Raw genomic sequence first — 24,099 nt, forward strand, 5'->3', positions numbered from 1 at the left:
GAGAACTGTGCCTTGCTGCCACCCTCATACTGCCTGCAGTGCTCCTCCCGAATGGAGGGTGCTGCCTGCTGCTGAATGCACAGAGATGGAACCTGGGGGCAGAAAAGTCCTCAGAAATGAGAGAAAAGGGAGAAAAAGAGAGAAAGAAAGGAAGAAAGGCAGAGAGAAAGAGAGGGAGGAAAGAGAGAAGAAGAGAGGAAAAGAGGAAGGCGGAAGAGGGGAAGAAGAGAGAAAAAGAAAACAGAAGAGGAAGAAAGGAAAATTACTTGTGTGGCATATTTCCATGTGGAAATGCTCCCGAGTGGTTTGATTTTCTACCAAAGAATATGAAGACTCCTGGATCCTGGATGCAAGTGTCCCATCCTGCGTTCCCTGAACCTGGGGCCCAAATCAGAGCTGGTGGTGGAGCTGGAAGGTGGTGTGGGGGCAGAGGGAACACTATGGTGGAGCAGCAGCTGCTGCAGACATCGAAAATCTCTGGGAGACCCATGTTGCTGTTTCAACGCTGTCATTGAAAATGCGTTCATTTCTTATTTGGAGTGCTTTAGCACCCCAGGAAATTTGGCATCTCCTTCTTAGGAGAATGAGGGCAACAGCAAATGCTCCTGCCTCTGAGAAGAAGCTAACAGCAAGGCAGCCATGGTTTTATTCACCCTTCCAGGGGCTTTGCCCCACACATGTTGGATAGGGACCTCGCTGGAGGTCAAATGCCTCCACAAGCCCTAGGGCTTTCCAGGCTCAAGGAGACCCTGTAGCAACATGGTGGTCTGGAAGGATTGCATCCCTCCCGTAGCACCCACCTTTTAACAGTGATGGGTGCTGCCCAGAGATGTAAAACACAACAAACCTCTCTATGCAGGATTTATCAGAGAGGAAAGCAACACCAAGGGCATCATGCCAGCCCAGCAGCACTTTGATTTCAATTAATCTCATGCACTAACAAGATATAAATATCATGAAAGCCCGTGCCTGAGCACCTCACCCAAAAGGGGCTTTTTTTTGGATGGCAGAGGAGCTGGGAAGGAAATGAGACACTTTGAAAACAAATGTAGCTGGGTGTCATCAGTAGCCGGAATTTGGGGAATAAGTGTTGCTCCCCCAGGACAGAGCAATGCCCAGGAGTCCCCATCCCAAACAGTGCCTGCAGCAATGGGGGAACGTCATGGTTTGTAGCCATCTCTGAGATGGGGCAGTCCCAAAATGCAGACGTGGAGGCTAATTTTTGAAACAAGGGAGGGACCCCGGCAAACCCGGCGGAGGGATGCTATTTTCTCCGGGGTCGTGGGTGTGTGCGTCAGCTGCTGTGGCTGTGCCTGGCAGCTCAGGAATGGGATGGCAGCAGGAAGGGAAAATGAGAAAGGCACGCCTGGGTCATGTGCACGTCGGCATCTAAATCAGAGGGAGGATTCACTGCTGGGGAGGCTAATTTTAGGTATTTTAATTTTAGTTGCTTCCAGATGCCTCCTAGGTTGGCTATCTTCAGGCTTTAATGAACCTAATGAACCCCCCATTAAAAAATAAATTTTCTGGAAGCATAAATAGATCGTGATTGCTTTTCAGGAACATGGGAGGCTGCTGAATTCTGCCTTTGCTCTCCTGCAGTGAAAATGCTGCAGGGATTTCTAGGACAAAATTTTTGAAAAGGATTAAGGTGATGCCAAAGACTTGGAGGTGTTGCTGCGGGGCTGGGGTGCAGCAGCACGCAGAGCTCTTGCCATCTCTGATAGAGATGCCAGAGCCTGAAAGGAGGTGGGAGGAGAACACGCTGCAATGAGTAAATGCTGGCGTGTTGGGGTAATTCAGGGTTTACAGCCGAGGTCCTGTGATGGAACAGGGGCCACCATCCTGCCCAGCCCAGGGGGATTTCCCCATCACATCTTGCAGCTGCATGAATAGCTGTTGTTGTGCTCAGCTTAAAGAGAATTGCCAGCACCATTCCTTCATTGACAGGTAGGCTCTGGCCCCCTATCTCAGGGCTGTGCTGTGTTATTTGCATTAGTTTGAAAGCACCAACGCGTTTTTTCTAAATAAAAGGAGAGGAGATGCACTTGGACTTAGTATCCTCCTGAATTTCTGCATCCACCCACACCTGATGCACCTGCAGGATTTTGGACATGCATAGACTCCCATGTGTATGATTTTGCAAGCGTCACAGCCCTGGACATCTACAGGAATAAAATAAATCCTAAATTTAAATAGCATGAAAAAGTTGATGAGCCCATGGACCAAGAGACCATTTGAAGGGTTTTTTTGTTCCTAGCCAGTTTATTTAATCTGAGCACTCTGGGGCTCACTCAGGTCTGAGCCAAAGTCTTGGGTTTGCCTGTGGCTCATTGTACGCTCACTTTCTCTTAAATCAGTGTTTTATTTGCAGGATTTTATAATGCCTCTGTCAGCAGTGTCAGGATGGTTGATGGGGGATTTGAGGCTTCAGCTTTCCACTTCAGTCTTCCCATGGCAATAATATTAATTGTGAATGCTGGCGTGCTTTTCCCCATCAATTCTTCTCAGGAGCAGCTTTCCAATATTCAGCTGGCTGTAATTATAAGCACCAGCAGAAAGCCTCCTTAAATACATCATTTTATTTAGGTTTTCCAAGAGTGGAAGATGCTTCTAACAGAGTACCAGGAGATGTTTGGCCTAAAAAGATGGGGTTTCATTCTGGTGCCGACATCCTCATCCCATTCACCCCCTTGTGCTCTTGGGAAGCCATTCTCTACCAACTTGTTTAATTGCATAGGGTATTGATCTCGGGACTCGTGTTTGATTCCTATTTCTGTGCATTGTAATGAGCGCCCACATGTTCAGCACAGGTTTGCTAATGGATTATTGGCCTTTCTTCTGCCCTAAGCCTTTGCTCACAGCCTGTCTTGCCCCACCTCTGTCAAATACTCCCTGGAAACATTTAAACTCTGCCTAAAATATGACTTCAGGTGAACACTTCCAGCTTTCCAACTCCTCTTTAAACAGAAATAAAAATCTAAATATATAATATGAGTGGCTGGAGGTAGGTAGTAGGAAAGAGGAGTTGAAGCAGGTCTGAACCCCATGGTCTGATGGACATACCTATCCTTGCCCTCCCCTGGAGCTGCCGGCACAGAGCCTGGAGCTTGGGCTCATGCTAAACACATCTCTGCTGACCCAGGCGAAAAAAAAAATATTGGGTTGGGTAGTTTATGGCATAAAGACGTAGCTCTGCCCCAAAGCACTGCTGGGGCTGCATCCTCTGCCCTCCCCAGGACCTTCTCCATCCTGGGAACTTCCTTCCTTCCCCTTTCCTGCCTTTCTAATCTCTCTTTTCCAGCTCCTACAGGCTGCATTAACCCCGGTTTTGCCATTTTGAGGCTTTTAATCCCATTGTGTGGGGATGCTGCAAACCATACTGGGGAGAGGCTGAAGCCCCCAGAGAGGGACACCCTGTCTGTGGTCCACAAGGCAGCTCTTTTGCCAAGATGTGTGTGGGAGCATCTTCTGGTGCAAATACTCCTGGGGTCATTGGAGAGGGTTGTGCTGCACAAAATTGTTATTTTAAAGCCTTTTTCCTCCTGCCATCAATTTTCAGTGTGGAAGGAGAGGGAAATATAATGAACAGGAGCTGAGCAAAGGTTTGATTTGATCCAAACAGTGGAGCTCAGAGCCGCTGCTGCAATAGGTCTCCTTAATCTTGAAAGAAAGAGCAAACGATTATTGAAGTGCTAAACTTGCTGCACTGCAAAGATCGCAGGTAAATCCTTCAAGCAGGACACAGTCGAGACTTGATGGTTTCAACCACGAGTTCCCAGCTGACAAAGACAAGAAAGGGAAAACCCAGTCAGAAATGAGGATTGAGGTGGAGGACTGCTCAGCAACGAGCTGTGTGGCTCCAAAACAATGTCGCTTGGGGAAAAGCTGAGAACAGCCCTTCAGCATCTGGGCGGATGTGAAGGCAGGACTTGGGGAAGGCAGCAGTGGAGGGAGGGGGCGATGGCAGCAGGACGGTACTGGTGTGTTGCGATGATGTAGGTGATGGCTGAAGGGCATCCGGTTCACCCCATCACCTGGTCATGCTTCCGTCTGTATTTTTAGAAGGTCTTTGTGGCAAACGAAGGGTGGTAAATAATAGCTGGAGTCTCTCAGCCCACGTGTTCCTGTGGCAATCTTCGGCCTTGTCACAGTTTTCTCCCCCATTATTTTCCAGTGATTCTCCATTCCTGAGCATCCTCTTCCTCTCACTTCCCAGGAGAAGGTGCATCCCAATCGCTCCATGCAGTGATGACCCTGGCTCCTTGACTTCAAAAATAATAATAACACAGGATGCCAGCTGCTTTTAAGCCAAGGCACTTTGTTTCAGTCCCAGCCATAATGGTATCACTGCACATTGGAACTGCTCGTGCATTAATGTTTATTATAACTCCATTTTCTAATGAGCAATTCTGGGGTCACTTTCAGTATCCAAAGCAATAGGCTTGTTTCCCTTCCGGACTATTCCTTCTGAGGAATTAAAAAGGAGCCACTGGCAAGATTGTAACACCTCCCAGATGGAAAAGTACTTTCTAAGAAAAATAATCCAAGTAAATCACCTTTCAAGAAACAATTAAGCACATGCAGCATCTGGGCTAAATAAGTAAGGTGTGTGATGGTGCCTGGCCCAACACATGTGCATGTACATCTCTCTTTCTGCAATAGAGATCTATATGTATTTTGATCACCCACTTTTATACCATTTATCAAAACTGCCGGGGGGTGGGGTGGGGGGGAATATGCCGGGTTGACCTGGCACCCCAAATCCCTATGCCTTTCCCACGGTGCCTCCCCAGGGCCATGGTGGTGCCTTTGTGGCCTTCCCTGCTGCACACCACCTCACCCCCGCACCCCTTCCCCGCTGCATCCCACCTTTCTGTACCCCCTCCCGGGTTGCACCCAGTTCCTCCCGCGCCCCCCTCCCCTCCCTTGCCGTTCCCAGCCCCGCCCCCGCCCTGGCCCCGCCCCTTCCCCGGCCCCGCCCCGCGGCGCCCCTGCCCAAGAGTTTCCCTGCCCTTCAGCCCTGGCGGGGCCCCGCCCACCGCCAGCACGGGAGGGAAGGCAGGGACCAATCGCATCTCCGGGCAGGGCATCCGCGTGGCGCTGATTGGCGGCCCCGGCTTGGCTTGACGAGCCCCAGGCCGGCGAGAGGGTCGCCCCGATTGGCCGCTGGCGCCGGCTGGCCCCGCCCCGCCGCTTCCCCTCCCTCATCCCCGCCCGGGCGGCAGCAGCAACCGCCGCTGTCGCCGCCGCAGCGTGAGGCGGCTCCAGCGGCGCGATGGCGGCCACGGCGGGCAGATCGCTGCCGCTCCTCCTCTGCCGCCGCCCCGCTGCGCTGACGGCGGCCGGTTGCTTCCCGGCGCTGGGGCGGCGCCGCCAACAGCAGCAGCGACACCGGACGGTGAGTGAGACGGGAGCCGTGCCCTTCAGGCGGTGGCCGGCTGAGGCGGGCGCGGTGCCGGCAAGCCGCGGGCGGCGGGGGGGCCCCCCGTTCCGCCCCCCCCGCCCCGTTCTCCGGGAGGCGGCGGCGGCGGTCCCCGGCCCGGCCGCGGCAGCTGCGCGTTATTCTTAGCGCCGTCGCCGGGCGAAACTTGAGTGGGGCGGGCGGCGTCAGCCGAGCCCCCGGCCCCGCTCCGGCAGCGGGCAGCCCCCCGACCCTCCCGCCGTCGCCCCGCCCCGCGAGCAAGCGCCCCTCGCCCCCGCCTTGCGCCGCGCTGGCTCTTACCTCGCTCGTCCCGGAGGGCGCGGGAGCGGCCCGGCGCAGCCATTTACCGGGCACGGGCTCGCGGGGTGGGGGTCGGGTCCCGGCGGGGCGCGGCCGCCAGGTGGCGCGCGGGGCCGCCGCGAGCCGGGGGGGTGGGGGTCCGGCAGCCCCCGGCGGGGCGGGCGGTGGCGGGGCAGCAGCGCCCGGGGGCGCGGGCTGGAGGAGGCGAGCGCCGGTGGCCAGCGGATCTTCGCTTTTTCTTTTTTTTTTGTTATCAAACATTTTCCTCTCTTTTTTTTGCCGCCTCTGCTCAAGGTCAGCCAGGGGAGGGGCACCAGGGGGTCTCCCCGAGTTCCCCCCCCAGCGGGTGTCAGCCGGGTTGGTGCAGCCCCTGGGAGAGGGGCCACAAACAGCCGGTTATTGTTTGCTTCCCCTGCAGGAGCAGCGTGTTTCATGGCTTTGCCAGGAAAGAGGAGACTGGCAGCACATGCGTTGCTTACTATGTGCCTTAGGGTGGAAAAAAATGTAAAGGCAGCAGCAGGTTGCGTCTTGGAGCTCGAAAGATTTGCTAAAAATACCGGGAGGCTTTTTTCTTTTTAAATTAAGGGAACAGTATGTAACCGTGGGATATACTTCTTAGCTTTTTGCCACAATCTGTTTTATTGCTGCCTATAAAAAAAAGCTGCCGTTGGAGGTGTGCACCTGTCGCTCGCTTGTTTTGCTGGAGCAACTAATCATGAAACTACGTAAAGCCACCAAAATCATGTATTAAGTGGGTGATGGAGCAGGGCTCTGAGCTCCATTGGAACAGCGGATACAATGCAGTGTCTCTAGGGTACTGTGTAAAGAGCAGCAAAGTGTTTGTGCCTTGTACCTTCGGGGTGCCGGTACTCTACCGGTGTTGGTATGTTCTCACAGCAATGGGATGCCGGAGGTTCTGCCGGTATCGAGTGTCTCAATTGCATCAGTCCCATATTTGCAGTGCAGTCGTTCACATGTGTGAAGTGTGACTTCTGCAGTATTGATTTCAGACTTTGTAAATACCGACCTGACAAGTGAGGTCACCAGTACTCTGGGTTCTGGTCAGGTGTGGAACAGCCTTTTCAGCTTTCATAATTGTCATTTAAGTTGTCCCTTTTAGCAGTCTGACCCAGAAAATAATAAATTATTTATCTAAACTGAAGTTGACCTTTGCAATTAATTTAACAGAGACTCAGATTCATGCTTGATGCCGCTAACTGGGCTAAGTGTAGCAGTATATGTGCAAGAAGATCAAAACCAACCATTAAAACCAGTACTGAATCTGTTCTGTTTTTCTGGGATATTTTGCTGCTGCTGTGGCCCCAGCTGAAGGGTGGGCATGCTCGGGAGCACACTAAAATTGTACTGTCAAAGCGGTCCCCTTCAGGTACTCGGGGAAGGAGAAGGATTCTGCTTGTCCTGTGAACTGATTATTAGAAGGCTCTTCTGGCTTTAGTGCCACTTGCGTTATGCAGTTTGATTTTTGGTTGCTTGGCTGTTGGCTGTTTGTGGTATTGCAGTGATTAATTTTGGGGGTTTCCTTATTTTCAATAGGGAGGTTGTACACAAGTCAGTTCAGTAGGTATTGAATGGTGAAGTATCCCAGTGAACCTAGCGATCAAGCGAAAGCTGCTGGGAGCAGGTCGGGACCCAGTATCTTAACTGTTCCTCTTGACAGTATCTGTAATGTGCCTATTTATCTCCTCACAGAAAAGATGATTTATTCTTTCCGTCATGCTGCATTTGAGAAACTAGGTGGACCACTGGGAGAGAGTAGAGACCTGAGTGCTGCTGAATCCTGGAATAAATGATCTCCAAAGAGAAATAACAGGAACCAGAGCTCTTCATAATAAAGAGAAAATTGAAAGGAGGTTGCTGTAATGTGGAAGCAGAAAAACAGAAAATCTGTTCTGGGTAGGAGAAGAAGTAATGGGCTTACAGTGTGAGAAGATGGGTTTGGTTAGGTGCTGGGAATCTTTTTACTGACAGTAAGAGTAGTGAAATCCTGAACTCTTTCCTGGGAAAGCTGTTCAGTCTTCAGTCTTGAAGGTGGTTGGGACAGGTTGGACACACATGAATCTGTTATGGCTGATGAAGAATTGATCATGCTCTGTGATGGGACTGGACAGCGTAAGCTTCTTGAGTTTATAGGTTATATTAAAAATAGGTAGGAAGACTTTGTATAATATAGATGTAATTAATAGAGTGATTATATTACGTATGTCTGTGCAGTATTATTTTTAGTAGCATAAATTCTACTTGGTTGCTTCTCAGGATGGCTGATTTCTTGCAGAGGTGATAAATTAAATGGGCTTGCTTGAAAAAGGGAAATGCTAAATGGTCTTATGGATGAGTTCTTTCAAAAGGCATATAAAATATGCTGGCAAGAGCCTGGATCAATTGACTGGACTACTGTGAGACAACAGTACTTTAAAAAAAAAAACCGCCACCAAAACCAACCCAAAACAACAAAAAAAACCCCTCCAGATGTGTAAAGTGCAAAGAATGAGGCTAAGATAACATCGAACAGTAGAGGGCAAGGAGGTCTAAACTCTTGAGTAAATAGACACTTGGTTTATGAAGGGTCGGATGGGAAGACAGTAATATTGGGAGCTGTAGGGCTTGAATGAAGAATTCGCAGCTTAAGAGTTTTGAATGCTGAGAGAGTTGGGAAAGATCAGCGGGCTCAGCATGTAGATATGGGTTTATGGAGGATACAGCAAGTCTTCCTGTGATACTGTTCAGACAGGACAGAACATGATGTGAGAGACCCTGGGAAGCGGATGCAGAAAATTTGAATGAGAAATTTGCTTATTGATCTTGAAATAGGAAGAAGCAGGCAGGAGGAAGCGTTTACTTATACTTGTGAATTTCAAGTGATAATGTGCCTTGCAGGATTACTGGGCGGGGAAAGGAGAGAACTGATTGGCAAAAGTGGGGCTGGAGCGTCTGTAGTGTTGGAAGTACGTGACAGGGCTGAATAAATGGACTTAAAACAGAGGTACCAGAAGTTGCATCTATTTCTATTCTCCCAGTCTGTTACACGTACCTGAGAGTAGAAGAAGCCTTGTAGAGGAGGAGAGGAAGAAGAGATAGCAAGCATGTTTGCAGTGGAGACGCTGCTGAAGCAGACAGGGGGTTTGTACTGTCAAGGGGAACAAGTGGATGGCTACAGCTTTGGAGATGAGTACAGCTGAATAGTTTGTAGAGCGAAACATCAATAGTATTGATGTTTGTTTTAAACTGATGCTATATGCACTTCCTTGTTCGGAGGGAACTGTGGACATCTAATGTGCTGCTGGAAGGTTGTGTGTGAAGATGGGAGATGAGAGAAGGCAGTTTGGTTAATCAAGCCCAGGTAACTTCTGGTGGGAAGACCAGAAACAGCAGAAGTCAGTATTGGCAAGTAAGATGGGGTGGAATGAAAGTACTGTGTGTGGTTTCTTTTTTATATACACCAGCTACATCCAAGAAGTTGCAAAGGATGGAGAAGGAGGGAGAGTGGTGGAGACAAGCCCAGCTGGTGCTGGTCGGCAGGGACTGTTACAAGGTGTGTGGTGGGGGTATGAATGTACAAGCCTATGCACTGACTTTTAAGCCACAGGATTGAGATGGGGATGGAGCACTTGGTGGGTGATTAGGTGGCACTTCTCAATCTAGCGGTGTTTGCTAGGTTATCAACCGGTGAGAAGCGTAGCAGCCATGAATTGCGATACTGCCTATTAAGGCCTTTGTCCTGCAGTAATTTCTAGAGTTTAATGCAAAAATTGCTGCTATTTCCCTGTTAGACAGCTTGCCCTCAGAGGTGTGTGGAGAGAGTATTAAAGTGGATGTTCCTCAGAGGAAAGGTCCCCGCAAAGAAGGTCCTTCTTTGACTCTTACTTGTTCCAGGTAGTGTGGGTGTTCAGGGTAAGCTGCTGAAGACAAGAGCTCCGCGCTGCTGAGATGTAGCGGGGCTGGGAAGCAGTCCTTTATGAAAAAGGTTCACAAAGAAGTAATCTATAAATGTTTTTCAAATATGTGGTGGTAGACAAGGACTTAAATAAAATGTTCTACTTCTGCATGTTGAATACCTAATCTTCATGGCTTTCTTCTTACAGGGATTAGTCTCTGGTTACTGTGTTTCTTAGTGCATGTAGCCAGTGCTTGAGTTCTGCTGGATTGGAATGTAATCAACTGGTTCAAATGTGGAAAAAATACCTGTAGAAAATCAAGAGCTCAGCTGTATGTGGTGTTCCTATAGTAGTTAATCTTGGCAACTCTGGGTATATCAGGAATAAAGACTCCAAGTGCCGCCTTCTAAACCTGAGAAGGAAGATCTGAACCTGAGCTGCAGCCAAATTTCAAGTAGTTATCAGACAGGTCACAGGTTTTTGTCTCTGTTCCAGAGGAGGATCAGGGCTACCTGTGTCAATCAGCCCTCCAAGCCAGGTAGGGTTTTGGTGCAGGTAACGCTGTATTAAGGATGCAGTAGAGAGCATATCCCACAAAGATGTGAGGATTCTGTACCAAGGAAAGGTGTCCTGGGGTGTGAGAAACCATGGGAGGAGGATGCAGTGGACATGGTGCATGTATTTGGTGGTTTCTTTCCTATGCTATGGCTGAAACTTGCAGCATCAGGTTCCAGAGAAGCTGTTGCTCAGCTGTGTACTAATTTCTGTGGTGGGGCCCCCAGTAACCACCCAAAGACCTTGCTGTTACAAGCAACAGTTGATTGCCCTACAGTTGTCCACCTGTTGAAATAAATTTATTTATCTGGCAGAGCTTGAGGCTCACAAAACTCATGTAGCAGCAGTGACTGGCTGCAAGGATGGTGAAACTTGGAAGAATATTTCGCTGTGGTGTCTATTTTTGCTGAGGATGGGAACTGGTGTACTGCTTTAATTAACTGAACTTTTGTTTTCCTGACCTTGCATACTGCTGACTGTAATTTTCAAATGAATGATTAAAAAGCTGAAGAACTGGTGGCTGTCCAGTGGTTTGAAGGGGCATAAAGCAATTATTCTTGCCAGATCTTTGGTTGTACTTGTTGCCTGCCCTGACCTCCAATGTTTCCCATGCTGCGACACCCATAGGAACAGTGGCATGCATGCTGCAAATGAGGAAGAGATCCATCTGGTGTCATTTTGGAAGTAAAACAGGATATGGCTTGAACTGCAATATAAGTAAATACCAATCCAGCAGAACATTTATAATGTTGAGGGAGCTCTAGGAAGAGTTAAAGACCGTAAAGATGGGTCTCTCCACCAAATCTACCTTTTTCTCCTGTTCCTTCCCTTGTCTCCTTCCTACGCATGTGCACTTGCTGTCCTGCTGACTCCTCACTTGCCTTGCCCTGGCAGAGGGTGGTGAAAACATAACAATTTCTTGTAGCTGTCATTGCCACTTGCCCACTGTAGTACTGGCTAAATTGATTAAAATGCGAGGCCAGGTAAGGTCTGCTGCCTCATGCCGGATTTACTGCCACAAGGAGCGCTATGGCTCAATAGTATTTTGAAAGGTTCAGGAGGAAAGAAAACTTTTTCCATGCTTTTACCTCAAATGAGAGGAAGGAATCTGCCCTAAGCTAATTATAGAGCAATGGAGTACCAGTAGTAAGTTGAAAATTTTGTGCTTTTTAGTTTTCTTTGTTAGATTGTGTTGGGATTTTTTTGCATGAACAAAAACTTAAGAGGGAGATGACCAGCAAGTATTTTTTTGATGTGTGAAAGTAGCTAAAACATTCTTTTGGTGGTTTTAATTCTTACAGAGCAAAATAGGTTTTTGAAGGGAGGCTGAATCTAAAAAAAAAAAAAAAAAAAAAAAAAAGGCATTTCATAGCTTTTGCTGTGCCCATTCATCCAGTGAATAGGAAAGAAGCTTCAGATGTTGGGTTTGTGGTTTGTTTTTTTTTTTTACAGCTATTTGATGATACTGGTTTTTTTATTTATAACTCAGCCTGTGGGAATAATCAAGACTTTTTATGTAGGGTCTGTGATAGGAAAGGAAATTACAGTCACGGTAAGGTTGATCCAGTCATTAATATAAAAATTTCAGGATAGCTTTTTGCATATGGGGAATTTTTCTCAGCTGCATTCGCACAGAATAGGTATAGTTCTCCTTACTAGAGTCAAGCCTGAAAAAGAGAAGAAAAAGAGCAATATCTTTTTTATTGTTTTTCATTTTGTAAAGCTGTTTTTACACTAATCTTAAAGATTAAACTTTCTTTGAGATTAGGTCCCATCTGGTTTTGAGGGTAAAATGTAACTTTTATGATTTCATTTCAGATTTGTGCTATGAGTCACTTTTTTGTAATTCTGTAAAATAGCATTGAGATGATACAAATCTGTAATTTATATTATTATCCTATTTGTAGGTCCATGGAAATGTAGAAATGGTTGGGTTTTGATTTTGGGTAGCTTTATTTTTGTTGGGTTTGGGTCTGTGTTTTTTGGTTTGTTTTTGTTTGGTGTTTTTTTTTTTAATATTGCTTATTTATTGCAGTGTCAGCTGGTGGTCACTCTTGCTGAGATCCCAACTGCTGCTTTCTGCTCCCATGGCCTCTGGTAGCCCCACGTGGGATGAGGAGCTGTCCTTGACAAATTTTGCTAGATGAAACTGTGCTCTCTGCTCGCCATGGAGGAATGCTTATCTCTGGAGTGCTCTCTGGGTGAGAGACCACCTGTGATATTGCTGATGTGGTTTTCATCGTACTTTAGTACTGGCTTTTTGAGGGCAAACTAGAGCAATCTGGCTTTAAGGGCTGTTCTGTCCTTCAGTATTTAATGATGAAAAGAAAACGACTTGTCCCTTTTCTATTAAACTTTTGGCAAAGGGTTTTCTTCCTGTTATTAAGATCTTAATTGGTCATCAAAATGAGATGTCATTTTAATGAAGATGAAAATATGCATCACTTCAATGTGATGTGGCACTGTTTTCTAGTAGGGCAAGCCTATAGGGTATCGCTTACGTCTCATGTAAAACACTAAGCATGTCTGCTATCTTTTTCTGCATTCTTGGCAGCTCTTAAGGAATTAGGAAATGTAGAACAACTTGCATAACTGGGGGGGGGAAACACAGTGAACAAGCTTATTTCAGCTTTTTGCTTTTGTTGGCTTCCCCAGGAGGAGAAGGCTGCCATGCAACAAGGAAAACTCAAGTCTCTGAAACTATGTATTGGAGTAATTAAAACCTGAATTTCACTTTGTTGTATAACAGGAAGGATCTACTGGGGAATGACCACCATAAATAAACCCTCTGGGTGATTGTCAGTTTTGTGTTCTGTCCTGCAGCCTGCTGGGAATAAAATAATTCACTCTGAGGTCATAGCCTAAGAAGTTTTATAGGGTTTAAGAAAAGCTTTGTGGAATGTATTGCTGTTTTGAGAGGGTTTTGGAATAATGCTATGGTAACAATTTTGATTGCTTCCGTCACACAGGTCCCAAGACATGTATGTAGCTTGCTGCTCATTCTGTTATCCAAAGCTTATGTAGACTCAAAGTGGTGTGAGGTGGTAGAAACGGGGTGAGGAAGAATGGTTGCCAGATGAAAGTGGTAAGCCTTGGCTTTGCAATGTACCTCAGAGCAGCATCTGTTCCTCTGTGTGTGTGCAGGAGCTGGGGACACCTGAGCACACTGTCAGATGGAAAGAGGAATGCAAAATAACTGGATTTCTTGGATCAATCTGCATGCAATTTCAGGTGGGGAAGCTCACCAAGCAGTTCGTGAATGAAGTGACTGTAGGGTTGGTGGCTGGCAAACAGCATCCTTTCCTTCTAGATTGTCAGGGGCGTTTCTAACTAATACCTGATTTGTCTAGGTCAGTTGCTGGAAAAGTCTGAAGTTAGTCCATGTTTTTCCTGTTCTGCGTCATCGTGTTACCTGAAAAGCACTGAGCTAGGCAAAGCTTTCCTTGTTTTATTTTGTTACAAAGAATGTTGTGTTTCCTTAAGCTGCATACTGAGTTTATTTGGATAAGCTCATGTCAATTATTACTAGAGCTGCTAAGGAAAAATGTGTTCCCTAAATGTAGTAATGGAGGTGGCTTGTTTGTACATCTGAGACTTGTATGTTTTGGAAATGGCTAGAAGAGCAACTTTAAGAACCATTCAGTTAGAACCTGACATATGGACCTTGTAAATTCATGGGTTTGTCCATGATTTGTAAAAGGTATAGGTTCCGATGAGCAGGAGGTACTCCCTTGACATACGAGCTTGCTCGCTGTCAGCTGAAATGTGAATTGGCGATACCTGCTGAACTGTGACTGTTTACTCCTTGTCAGCTGCTGTTCTCTGTGTGGTTTCCTTCATCGGTGCACATACCTGTCACTTGACTTATGTACTGTAGACCCCCTTGTTAAGGCATGGTGATATTTGTCTTGAGCCCTCATTTTCTTCTGCAAAAAATGACTTCTAATGATGCTGCGTTCTCTTTGATTTGCAGCTGAAATCTGTAAAATGAATAGCAAATGGATGTTCATCAGCCAGAATGCACGTTGTGAAATATCATCAGAACAGCGGGCTCTGTCTCTAAGTGAAAGAAATTAGTTGTGACAGACTGTTGTGAAAGGAAATAGTTATTCTCTCCACTTAAACAATTTCTTTAAAAATACATCCTCGTAATTTACCCTTGTCATTTTTCTGAAGATGTTTGGACTTGAGTGATAGTGAGTTTTCTGCCTGGCAAAGTAACTCCGAAGGCAACAATTTCAAATGGTCCTCTGACAAATGAAGATCTTAAGAGAAAATGGGCTGTCCAAAATAGCACAAGAGTAATACAGGAATTTTTCAAGTTGCGTGTTAGAAAGCAGTAGCTGGGATCTGGATGATCATTTTTATATGGAACTTTTTCTGTACAATTACTACATTGCCATTACATACATAATGCTTGCCACTGGGAACAATTTGATACACCATGTCCTATTCATGTTTTCTGCTTGTAAACAAAACCCAAAGTCAAAATGCAATGCAGTAGCAACCTTTTAAAAGTAATTTAGATTAATTGGGAACCTGTCCGAAACATTGCAGACAATCTTGTGTGGAGAGAGATGGGAGAGAAGGCTGGCAGAGAAAGTAATTTCTCCCTGAAATAACAGTGAGGTGAAAAAGTGCAGAGATTTCCCAGGGGAAGAAAATGTGATTCCTTTTTTGGAGTGAAAGTGCTCTAATTTATCATGTGACTTGGGAAATCCTCTTGGCTTCCTGCAGAGGCGAAAGGGGGAGCCGAACGTTCAGTCGGATGATAGAGCGTGGCATGTTTGTGATGCGCAACAGCATTTGCTGCATAAAGAGCTCCCAAGGGAGTCTGCTGCTTGCTGCAAGGCTATTCCTGTTATCAAGGGACTTGTTTCTAAGGTAGTGATAACAGAAATTCCATTGTCTAAATATTTAGTAGATTTTTTAATTATATCAGTACAGCGCGGTATGGTTTCCTCTGAGTTTGAGGATATTATTACATTCAAGAGGAGAGTATGATTCTTCACTTGGACTTGGGTGTAAGGGTTTCAAGATGGCCAAATCTAATCTCTATCTGAAGAAAGAAGAGTTGTATTATGAGCAACGTATATTGCTAGCAATATAACAAGCTCCAAATACTCCCCTCTGAATTGAAGGAGTATATTGAAGATTTTTTCTTTCCTGTTGCAAGTTCCAGATAAGCTGCTCTTGTGCTGTATGAACTGCTTGGAAAACTGGACGAGCAAGTGCTGTTTGGCTTTTATTCAGGCTACGGTCAGTGCTGTGCATCATGCAGAAGGACTGAGGAGGCAGAGGGCATGTTGTTGTTTTTGACACCTGGAAAAGTGAAGGGAGAAACAGTTACATGTGTTGAAACATGGATTCTTAGTTGTTTGGCAGGGCGATGGGAGTCTGATCACTAAGTAACAAGAACCTGATAGTCCAAAACAGAGCTTTGGTTTGAAGCCAAAAAGACAGGGATTTCTCTGACCACAAAGTTGAATAGAGTGATGGTCTCCACAATTAATTTTATCCTAAGAATAATTTTGTCCAAAGATAAAGAACATGACTCAGATTTGCACACGTACTCATTAAAAATAAATCACAATTTTGAATCAGCTCATCACTCTTGTGTGTAGGAGTGACCATTTCCATACTTCCTTTTGGCATTTAGTGTTCAAGAGAGTAATTTTAAACAGTTTCACAAAGTACTCCTCTTCATTATTTAGCTAGATTGAGTGGGGCAGGATATGAGACTATGCAGATATTTTCTTTTGAGTTGGCAAGGATGCTGAAAGTAAGGATTTTGAGAAAAGCATTAATACCACACAGGCACTTGTGAAATTAATTGTTTTGTAAATAGCATTTTGAACAGATGTTGTTTTTTATCTTTCTCCAAAGGTGGGTTGTTTCTGTTGACTATTCCTGCATGCCATTCAGTTTTACTCTACATAGCAGCTCCTTCTCTTGTGCTCAATGTCTGCCTGTAATTATAGCATCATATTTTTTTTACTTTTGCAGTCAATGATACGCATATTATGTCTGTTGCAGGGCATCCTTCTCTCTCTTCTCCCAAGCATGCTGGTAACGCACAGCTCCAGTTTGAGTGGAGCATCCAGGACTTCGGATCTAGGGCAGTGAGTTTTGTGGAGCTGCTGTTTTCATGACCTACTTCTTGGGCAAGCATGGAAGTAAAAACTGTTCTTGGTGGCTCAGACAAGAGATTTGGGCTTTTTTTGTCTTGGGATGAAAAATGATCAGACTTTGGTTTGATACAGTCTTGCTTCTCAAGGTTAGGAGCAGTGTGTCCCCTCAATTATTCAAGTATCAGTGAAAAGGATAGAAAGAGACAAGAACACCGAACACAGAAGAGTGTTGCTTTCAGGATTTAAAACAAGCACTATTTTCTCCTTGTCATTGTGGTCAGACATAATTAATTTCTTAGTTTGTCCTTTGAAGAGAGGTAGGTGTGTAACTGAGTCATCCTAAACGCTTTTATCCACATTTTTACTTCCATTTAGGAGTTATGGCAATACTCATAAACCTGAATTGCTATGATTAGCCTGACATTTTATATAAGAGAATGCACCATAGAGGGCTGTTTGTTCTTGGAATTACAGTGTCAGAGTACCAGGGTACTTTTCAAGGCAGTATTTACTTAAGTTTTGTGGATTTCTACACCAGATGGAATCCGCATTGCCGTGTGACAAGCAAATCATAGGAATATCTTCATGTTCACTGTGTATCTGAACTAGTTATTGTATGGGTTTGATGGCACTACAGGGCTCGATTTGCCTCCTTCAGGACATGATCTCTCTAGCCACAGGTTAGAGCTGATGATGCTTCAAACAGGATTCTGACTCGCAAACACTTAAAAGCTTTCTTACAGTCATAATGTGGCAATACATGGGTTGCAGGCGCATGAAGAAAGCTGAATTACTATCTTAATGCTGTGAGACACCCTAGAGGACATGGAGACCCTACAGTAAGGGTGTTTGAGTAAGCTGACTGGAAATCTGTGCTCTGTGGGGGATGCGTATCAGTAGTTAAGTGTATCCTTTTTAGCCAAGGCAATTCAGTGAAGTAAGCTCTTGACTGCTTTCCATTGATCACACCAAAAAAACCCCACTCTTTTTCTGGTAATTTTTTTAATGTGCTCTAGCTTTGTTACTCAGCCCTCCTTCAAGCTTTTCTAAAGAAAACAAAGGAGAAGAAAAAAAAGCTTTCAACCTTTTGCTGTCATACTTTCCAAGTTTAGGGTGCTTTTGGTTTTTACAATACTAATATCCCATGAATCTTGGTTTTAGGTTAGGCTACTTTAGTTCTCAATTACAAGCAGACATTGAGCACAAGAGAAGGAGCTGCTATGCAGAGAAAAACTGAAAGGCATGCAGGAATAGTCAACAGAAACAACCCACCTTTGGAGAAAGATAAAAAACAACATCTGTTCAAAAAGTTCTCTTTTAGTTTAGCTACTTTAGTTTGAGAACTGAGTTTCCTTTTTTCTTCATTTGTAACCATGGGGTAGTTTAAAACACTTCTAAATGAGTTTTGGCCACTATTTGCCTCTGAAAAAGCATTCCCTGTAACTCTTCATTTGAAGACAGTTAACACTTAACCTGCTAGTGGTGGGCTTGGCTTACCAGTGCTGGAAGTAATACATGTCAGACTTGTTTAATCTAAAGCGATTAGAATTTGCATTTTATGAGCTGTTTTTACAGCTGCAGTTCTCCAGCTCTGGCTTTATATCTGTGCTGGGATTGCTTGCACCTTAATATTAATTGTCAGTCATGGTAATCACTGAGTTATGTGAGGCTTTTCCCATTCTCATTAGCAGTCACTGCAAGCTTTCTAGCCTGAAGCTTGTATGAATGAAGAGATCTACCTCTCGCTTGTCTGTTGTCTGAAGAAATATCACTAGTCAAAATAGAAATTACATTTTCTGTTGTCTTTTACTGTATCTTCTCTCCTACTGCAATGGTATTTTGCTGAGTCCCTCAACTTCTGCTCTAGACTGAGATGCATGAAGAGCTGGTACATAAACATGAGATAAACCCTGGAATTCTGTGCGACTTCTTGTAGAGAAATCTTGATTTGAATGTGAAAACCTTCCAGCTCTCACTGTGAAAAATATCTACATAATTTATTGTAGAACTGAAAAAAATTGCACATGTTGAAATGACATTGTAAGTATAACAACTTCATCTTTTTGAAATCAGTTAATGAGGTTCAAGTTGAGCAATACTGAAAGTCAACTTGATATCTTGCTGATCAATATAAATACATCTTATGGACTCACTGGGAAGCTAGTTGTTTTCCAAGCTAGAGGGGAAGGTAGAGTTCCAGGCAGAAAATAAAAAATAATGGGGAAAAATAGTAGATGAAGTATAGGGTGCAGTTGAACTATTGTCATCTGTTCATATTCGACTTTGCCATCTATCATTATTATTATAAGTACAGGAATTTGATGACACCTCAAAGCTCTTCAGTGACTTATTCCTGAATTATATTCTGGTAACTTTGGTACAAAGATGCTGTTCTTACTCATCACTTGGTTTCTCTAGTGCTGTTGCTGCAATGTTGCTTTTTCCTCCTTGCTTAATAGTGTTCTCATAATGACAAACACTTTTATTTTTTCCCTGTGTTAAGGCTTTTATCTAGTAACAGGGTTTTTTTCCATCATCCTTACGGTGAAAATAAGACTACCAGGTTATTGTGGTGCTATTAGTTGCACCTTTGAAAGAGTCTGAAGGAGCACAAACTTGCACGTGACCCAACATAAAAAGTCTTAACTTTAAACAGTTATAATGGCTGTTTGCAGGCTTAATTGTGATATGGCTTTTGCAGGTAAATAGTCCGATGGGAGAAAAATAACCAGTCTCTGATGAAACATTTGCTTCCTTTCTACCCAAAGCTCTGATCAGCTATAAATTATTTTTCCCTCTCCACGGTAATTAGGATTGGGTTATGAAGCTCAAAGGTTGAATGTAGTATATGAGCCCTTGTGTCCTGAAGAGAGGGGATGGGAAGGTATGCTTTTCTGATGCCCTCCTGTGACTGGAGTGACAGTGCAAATGATCTGCTTTTTTGTCAGCTTCAGCTGGTGTTCATAAAAATATTTACTTTCTAGAACAGCTTTTAAGTAATAGTCAGGTGGAATTTAGAAAAATGACATACAGTAAAACGTTCCTACTAAAGCTGCTTGTTTCTTTTTTCTTACTTGTTGCATGGGAAACATCCTGAGTTCCTCAGCTGTAAATACTGATGCTAGGGCAAGAGGTTTTATTGGAAGCAACTTTACATCACAGTGTGGACCATATGCATGTTAGCAGTAGTTTTGTAGTTATAACCTAGTGTCAGTGCTTCCATTGGAGTACAGGACCTTCTCCCTTCAGAGTAGCAGTCCTTGCTCCATCTGTCATGAGACAAGGAATCTCCCTGGATCCTGTGTAACAAAATTAGCTATTACATATGGATTTTTTTCCTCTTAAGCAGCTACTTAAATGAAAATTGCCTTTAGATCTCTGAAACAGTCCCCTGAAAGCTCCTTGTGACCTATTCAGTTGACTGAACACTGTTTCTTTTCATTGCTAAGAGCTCCTTCCAGCCCTTGTGTCACTGGAGGTACCCTTGCTGCTGCCCCTGCTGGTGTGCCCTCTATTGTACCTCTACATGGGTGTGTATATAATGAGATACAATCTCACCTTGGCATCAGTCCTTTCTTTCTATGGCTTATTCTGGTAAATGAGATGCTGTGCCTCTCTGGTAGAGCTACTGACTGTGACTAATGCCTTCCTTGCTGAAAAAGCTTAAGTACCCAGTAGCTGGCAAGATTAATTTTATGTAACGTGCTGACTTGATGCTCCAGAGCCTCCAATCATAAATATGTCTTACTTGAACCTCTCCCTGTTCCCTCCCTTTTCTTCTGTCTTCTATCAAGTATGGTTTCTAAAACAAAAACCCAAACAGACTACATAGTGGTGTAAAATGTCCGCTTAATCCAGCACAAGCTATAATCTGTTTTTGCATGCTGGTTCTTACCAGTCTTACATTTCTATAAACTGATATTTTTATAATTAGCAAAAAGCTGTAAAAAATTCATATGAAATGGCAAAGAAAACCTCATCCCAAACCCAAAACAATTGTGTTTTATAGAGTGTTGTTGGTTGACAAGTCTTGCTCAGACCTTTCACTGGTGATAACTTCAGGAAAGAATTGTTACTTCCGCTCTAATCCTTAAGAGCACTACTGGGAGGGTTTTGGGAAGCCTAAAACTTCTGGGGTCGATTTTCACTCAGAATTTGTTGAAAGTGATTCTTGGAATACAAAGTACGTACTTCCAAACTTCTTACCTTACTGTACTTAATATTAAGATTATCCTGGTTTAGAAAAATAACATGGAATTACTGTCAGTAAAACAGTAATCTGGCAGACTGCTGTGATACAGATTTAAATGGATATGCCATCAGTATTGCTAACAAATAGCTGGCAGTGAACCGAGCAGGGGTTCAGCATCAAATATTTCTAGCTGTCTTGTAGTTTTAGAAATTCAGATGAGATTAAATGCCCCATCTTTATTGGTACAGCGGGAAGTTCAGGTGCAAGCGCTTCAGAAAAGTGCAAGAAGCTTGAAGGGCAAAACTACTTAGATTTTGCTGATTCCACAGTCAAGCAAATGGAAAATGGCTTAGTTAATTTTGATTTTTATGGCCAACATACCCTCTCTTGGTTTCTTTGAAAGCATTTTTTGGCAAAGAACTGTTTTGCAAGGCATACCTCACGAAGCTGGAAATGTTTGGACCATACACAACCTCACCAATTTTGTGGTTACCGTTATAGTGTGCTCTGATTTTCTATCTGTTTACTGTGGGAAAAGTTAATGTTTGGGTTGGAGCACAGCTGTGATAGCCCTTTTAAGCTAGAGATGTGAAGGCGTTCATATCTGCTTTTCACTAGCAAAAACTGGCATTTGCATGTTCCTTTGTCAGTAAAAGCATGCAGAAAGACCAGCTGGCTGTTCTCCAGGTTGTCAGGATGAGTAAGCATGGGTTAAGAGGCAGGAGCTGCGCAGTGACCCGGTCCTGGAGAAGCTGGTGTAACTTAGTTCACGCTGGCTTGGTAGTTGCCTGTGGTGAGAGGCCTCGAAGAAAGGAATTTCTGCAGTTCCTGTGCAGGCAGATGACTTACCTTTATGAATCGTTCCTTGTCTGTATGCCAAAGCACTTTTCAGAGAAGGCTGAGGTGTCTGTGGGGATTGTCTCAGGTTTTCTGCAAGTAAATATTTAGTTCCTAAGAATCTCTGCCCTTTGAATGGTGACCTTTGAGCCATTACTGCAATAAACAGCATGCTTCTTGGACCTCTTGAAGGATATTTGACCTATGATGTTAAACTGGCTATTTGTTCTGATTTTAAAATGGCCTTTGGGATTGTGGAGTGGTTCATGTTGCAAGTGTGAGCTGGAGGGAAGTAAGTTTATCACACATCAGACTGGTGTTGGTAAGTGTCCCTGATGGCAGGTGTGTGCAGTCAGGGACACCAGGCTGCTTTGATACGGGGTTTCTTCATGCAGCTGTCATAGCTTGCCAGGGATAAGAAGAAACTGATTGTTATTTAATACCACTAAATGGAAAAAAAATGTGATTAGGCTTAAGTTTACTAGATATAAATACATAGTTCATAATACATGACTGTCTTCCAGAGATTCTGTCAGCAGTTGATTTTCCTTGAACTGATGACACTTCTACTTCTGCACCATGGCAATAAAAAATAATAGTCTCTTCAAATATACTGTTAGCATCGTTGTCCTTTAGGAAGTATCTTCGTGGTGTCAAATCTGTACTGGTGACAGTGGTAGCATGAGGGTTAGAGCTTGATTTTTATGCAATGAACTTAAGCCAGGGTGCGTGCTGCTGCAGAAAATAAGCAAATTGTGTATGCTTTGGAAAAGTGCAGGAAGCTTGAAGGGCAGAACTGCTTACCAGCTGGGGAAACTATACCTTATTTTCCAGCACCTACAAGGAAGGGAGTGTATATTGCATTGAAAATTGTATGCCTCTTCTACCATTGCAGCATTTAACTGGATATTTTCTCTATGCGATGTCTAGTTAAGCTTTTCTTAGTAGTTTTCCATGGGTTTTGGCAAAAAAAAAAATAATCCACCAATGGTTAGGATAGAGATTGAACCAATTAAGAGCTTTGCTAATACATCAAGGGAATTGGTTTAAAAAAAAAAATACAATTAAATGGGGGGGGAGGTGGGGGGGGTGGGAACACAATGCAATCCCTTCTGCTACGGCTTGTCTGTGTGTCCTAACCAGGGATTTTTCTGTCCCTCCAGCAGCTGTGATCAGAGTAAAACCAGCTGGGTAGAGAATGGCAGACTGACCTTGGTGGGTTTGGAGGGATGAATCTCACCTGGCCCAGAGGATTCCCCTCCCCCTGCAGTGGTTGGAGGGGCTTGGTACCCCATTAAGTGCATGAGGAACAGCTGTGTGTGCAACGGCCTGACCTGAGTTAGGTGCATGAGGAACAGCTGTGTGTGCAACGGCCTGACCTGACGAGGAGCAGTTGTGGAAGGGGCCCTGGCTCCCTTGGTGAGTCTGGGGGATGGCAGCAGGTATGGGCTGAGCACAGCAAAAAGGCTGCAAGAACACCATCACCTTGCTTGGTGCTGCCTTGGTTTTCCCTTTCCTCAGTATGGAACCTGCAGTGAGTAATGTGTGTTATTTCTGCCTGGAGGGTTTTGGGCTTCTGTTTGATTTAGCCTTCCAAGTTACTTAATGTGTTGTAATTATCTGGCATTGTAAGCCCTCTGATCTTTATGTGTTGGTAGTGTTGGGCCAGTACTTGGGGTGTTAGAATTCTTGGTAGCTGGGGGATGTAAGAAATTCTTTGTAGAGAAAGAATGTACCATTTACCACCAGAACGCTTGCCTGGGGGAAATAATGATTTTTGCCTTGCGAGCCTTGTTTTCTCTCCCAGCCTTTTCCCAGACCTCAAAGGGAATAAGTAACAAACTTGAAAACTGTGGCATTGATATTTTCAGTGTTTCTCATCGTTGTTTATACTTTAGTAATAACTTCATGAAAATTCTCAAATTCAGGAGAAAACATTTGGAAGCTTTACAACTAGCACTTGATGTTTTCATGGTTATTTGTGTACTTAGATCAGAGTAAGCCTTTTATATTGGCAGGACAAGGAACAAAGAGTAGCTTTTTCAACCGTGCAAGTTGTTGGATAAAGTAAATAACGGTAATGCCACACGAATTCCTATCCAATTGAATTGTGCGTGATAGTGTGCTGCGTATGGTGTTAAAAATAAATAAGCGAAAACCTGGATATGCATCTTACCTGCTAGGGCAAACCAGAGAATTATTTTCAACTTTTAATAACGGAAAGCTGACTATTAAGGCCATGTTGAGTGTGAGAAGGTAGACAAACAGCTCTGAGTATGTGCTATAACTCCCTAGCTGTACCTCCTGTATGAGTAGGCTGTAGGGCTGCATTCTAATGCCTCTTCCCATGGAGGAATTGGTTCTGGGTGAAGCTTTGAGTAGAAGTTGGTGTCTTCTCTTGTAATGTCGTATCTTGGGAGTTGTACTTCATAGTGGAAGGACAAGGAGTTTAAATGAGCATATGTGCATTACACATGTGGCTAATAAGTTTCGGTTTTCCTTCCAGTGAGGCTTGCCATGGCTGAAGCTGTGTCTCTGTTCCCATGGAGGCAGTTGTTTTGCAGCATACTAACGTAATGGTCACCTTTTAATTCTTGTTTACCAACTGGGTGAACACTCTGCTTTTGTTGCTTGCCTATAATGGCTTTTTCTAGCATATAACTAGTAACTCGGGCTAAATAGTCTTTTTCCCAGTGAGCCTATGTGTGTGGGAGGGTTGTAGGATGAAAAACTGCCTCTTTCCCTTTCTTCTTCCTTGCGTATGAT

General features: G+C 44.3%; 1 protein-coding gene across 4 annotated transcripts in view; it reads left to right on the forward strand.

Moving 5' to 3' along the window:
* The first annotated feature begins 5,144 nt into the window (after nt 1–5,144).
* The window catches only part of MCU (mitochondrial calcium uniporter), a 91,818-nt gene continuing 72,863 nt past the window's right edge, over nt 5,145–24,099 (forward strand). Inside the window, exon 1 of one of the 4 annotated variants that reach the window (XM_080401747.1) lies at nt 5,145–5,401. In XM_080401747.1, coding sequence (XP_080257873.1) covers nt 5,279–5,401 — 123 coding nt within the window. In that variant the 5' untranslated portion in view covers nt 5,145–5,278. Of the gene's footprint in view, nt 5,402–12,782; nt 13,405–13,440; nt 16,296–24,099 lie in introns of those variants that run through there. The other 3 variants (XM_080401750.1, XM_080401751.1, XM_080401748.1) reach the window with 3 other exon arrangements.

This window comes from Falco punctatus (genome assembly GCF_963210335.1).
Source record: "Falco punctatus genome assembly, chromosome: 9".
Classification (NCBI taxonomy): Eukaryota; Metazoa; Chordata; class Aves; order Falconiformes; family Falconidae; genus Falco; species Falco punctatus.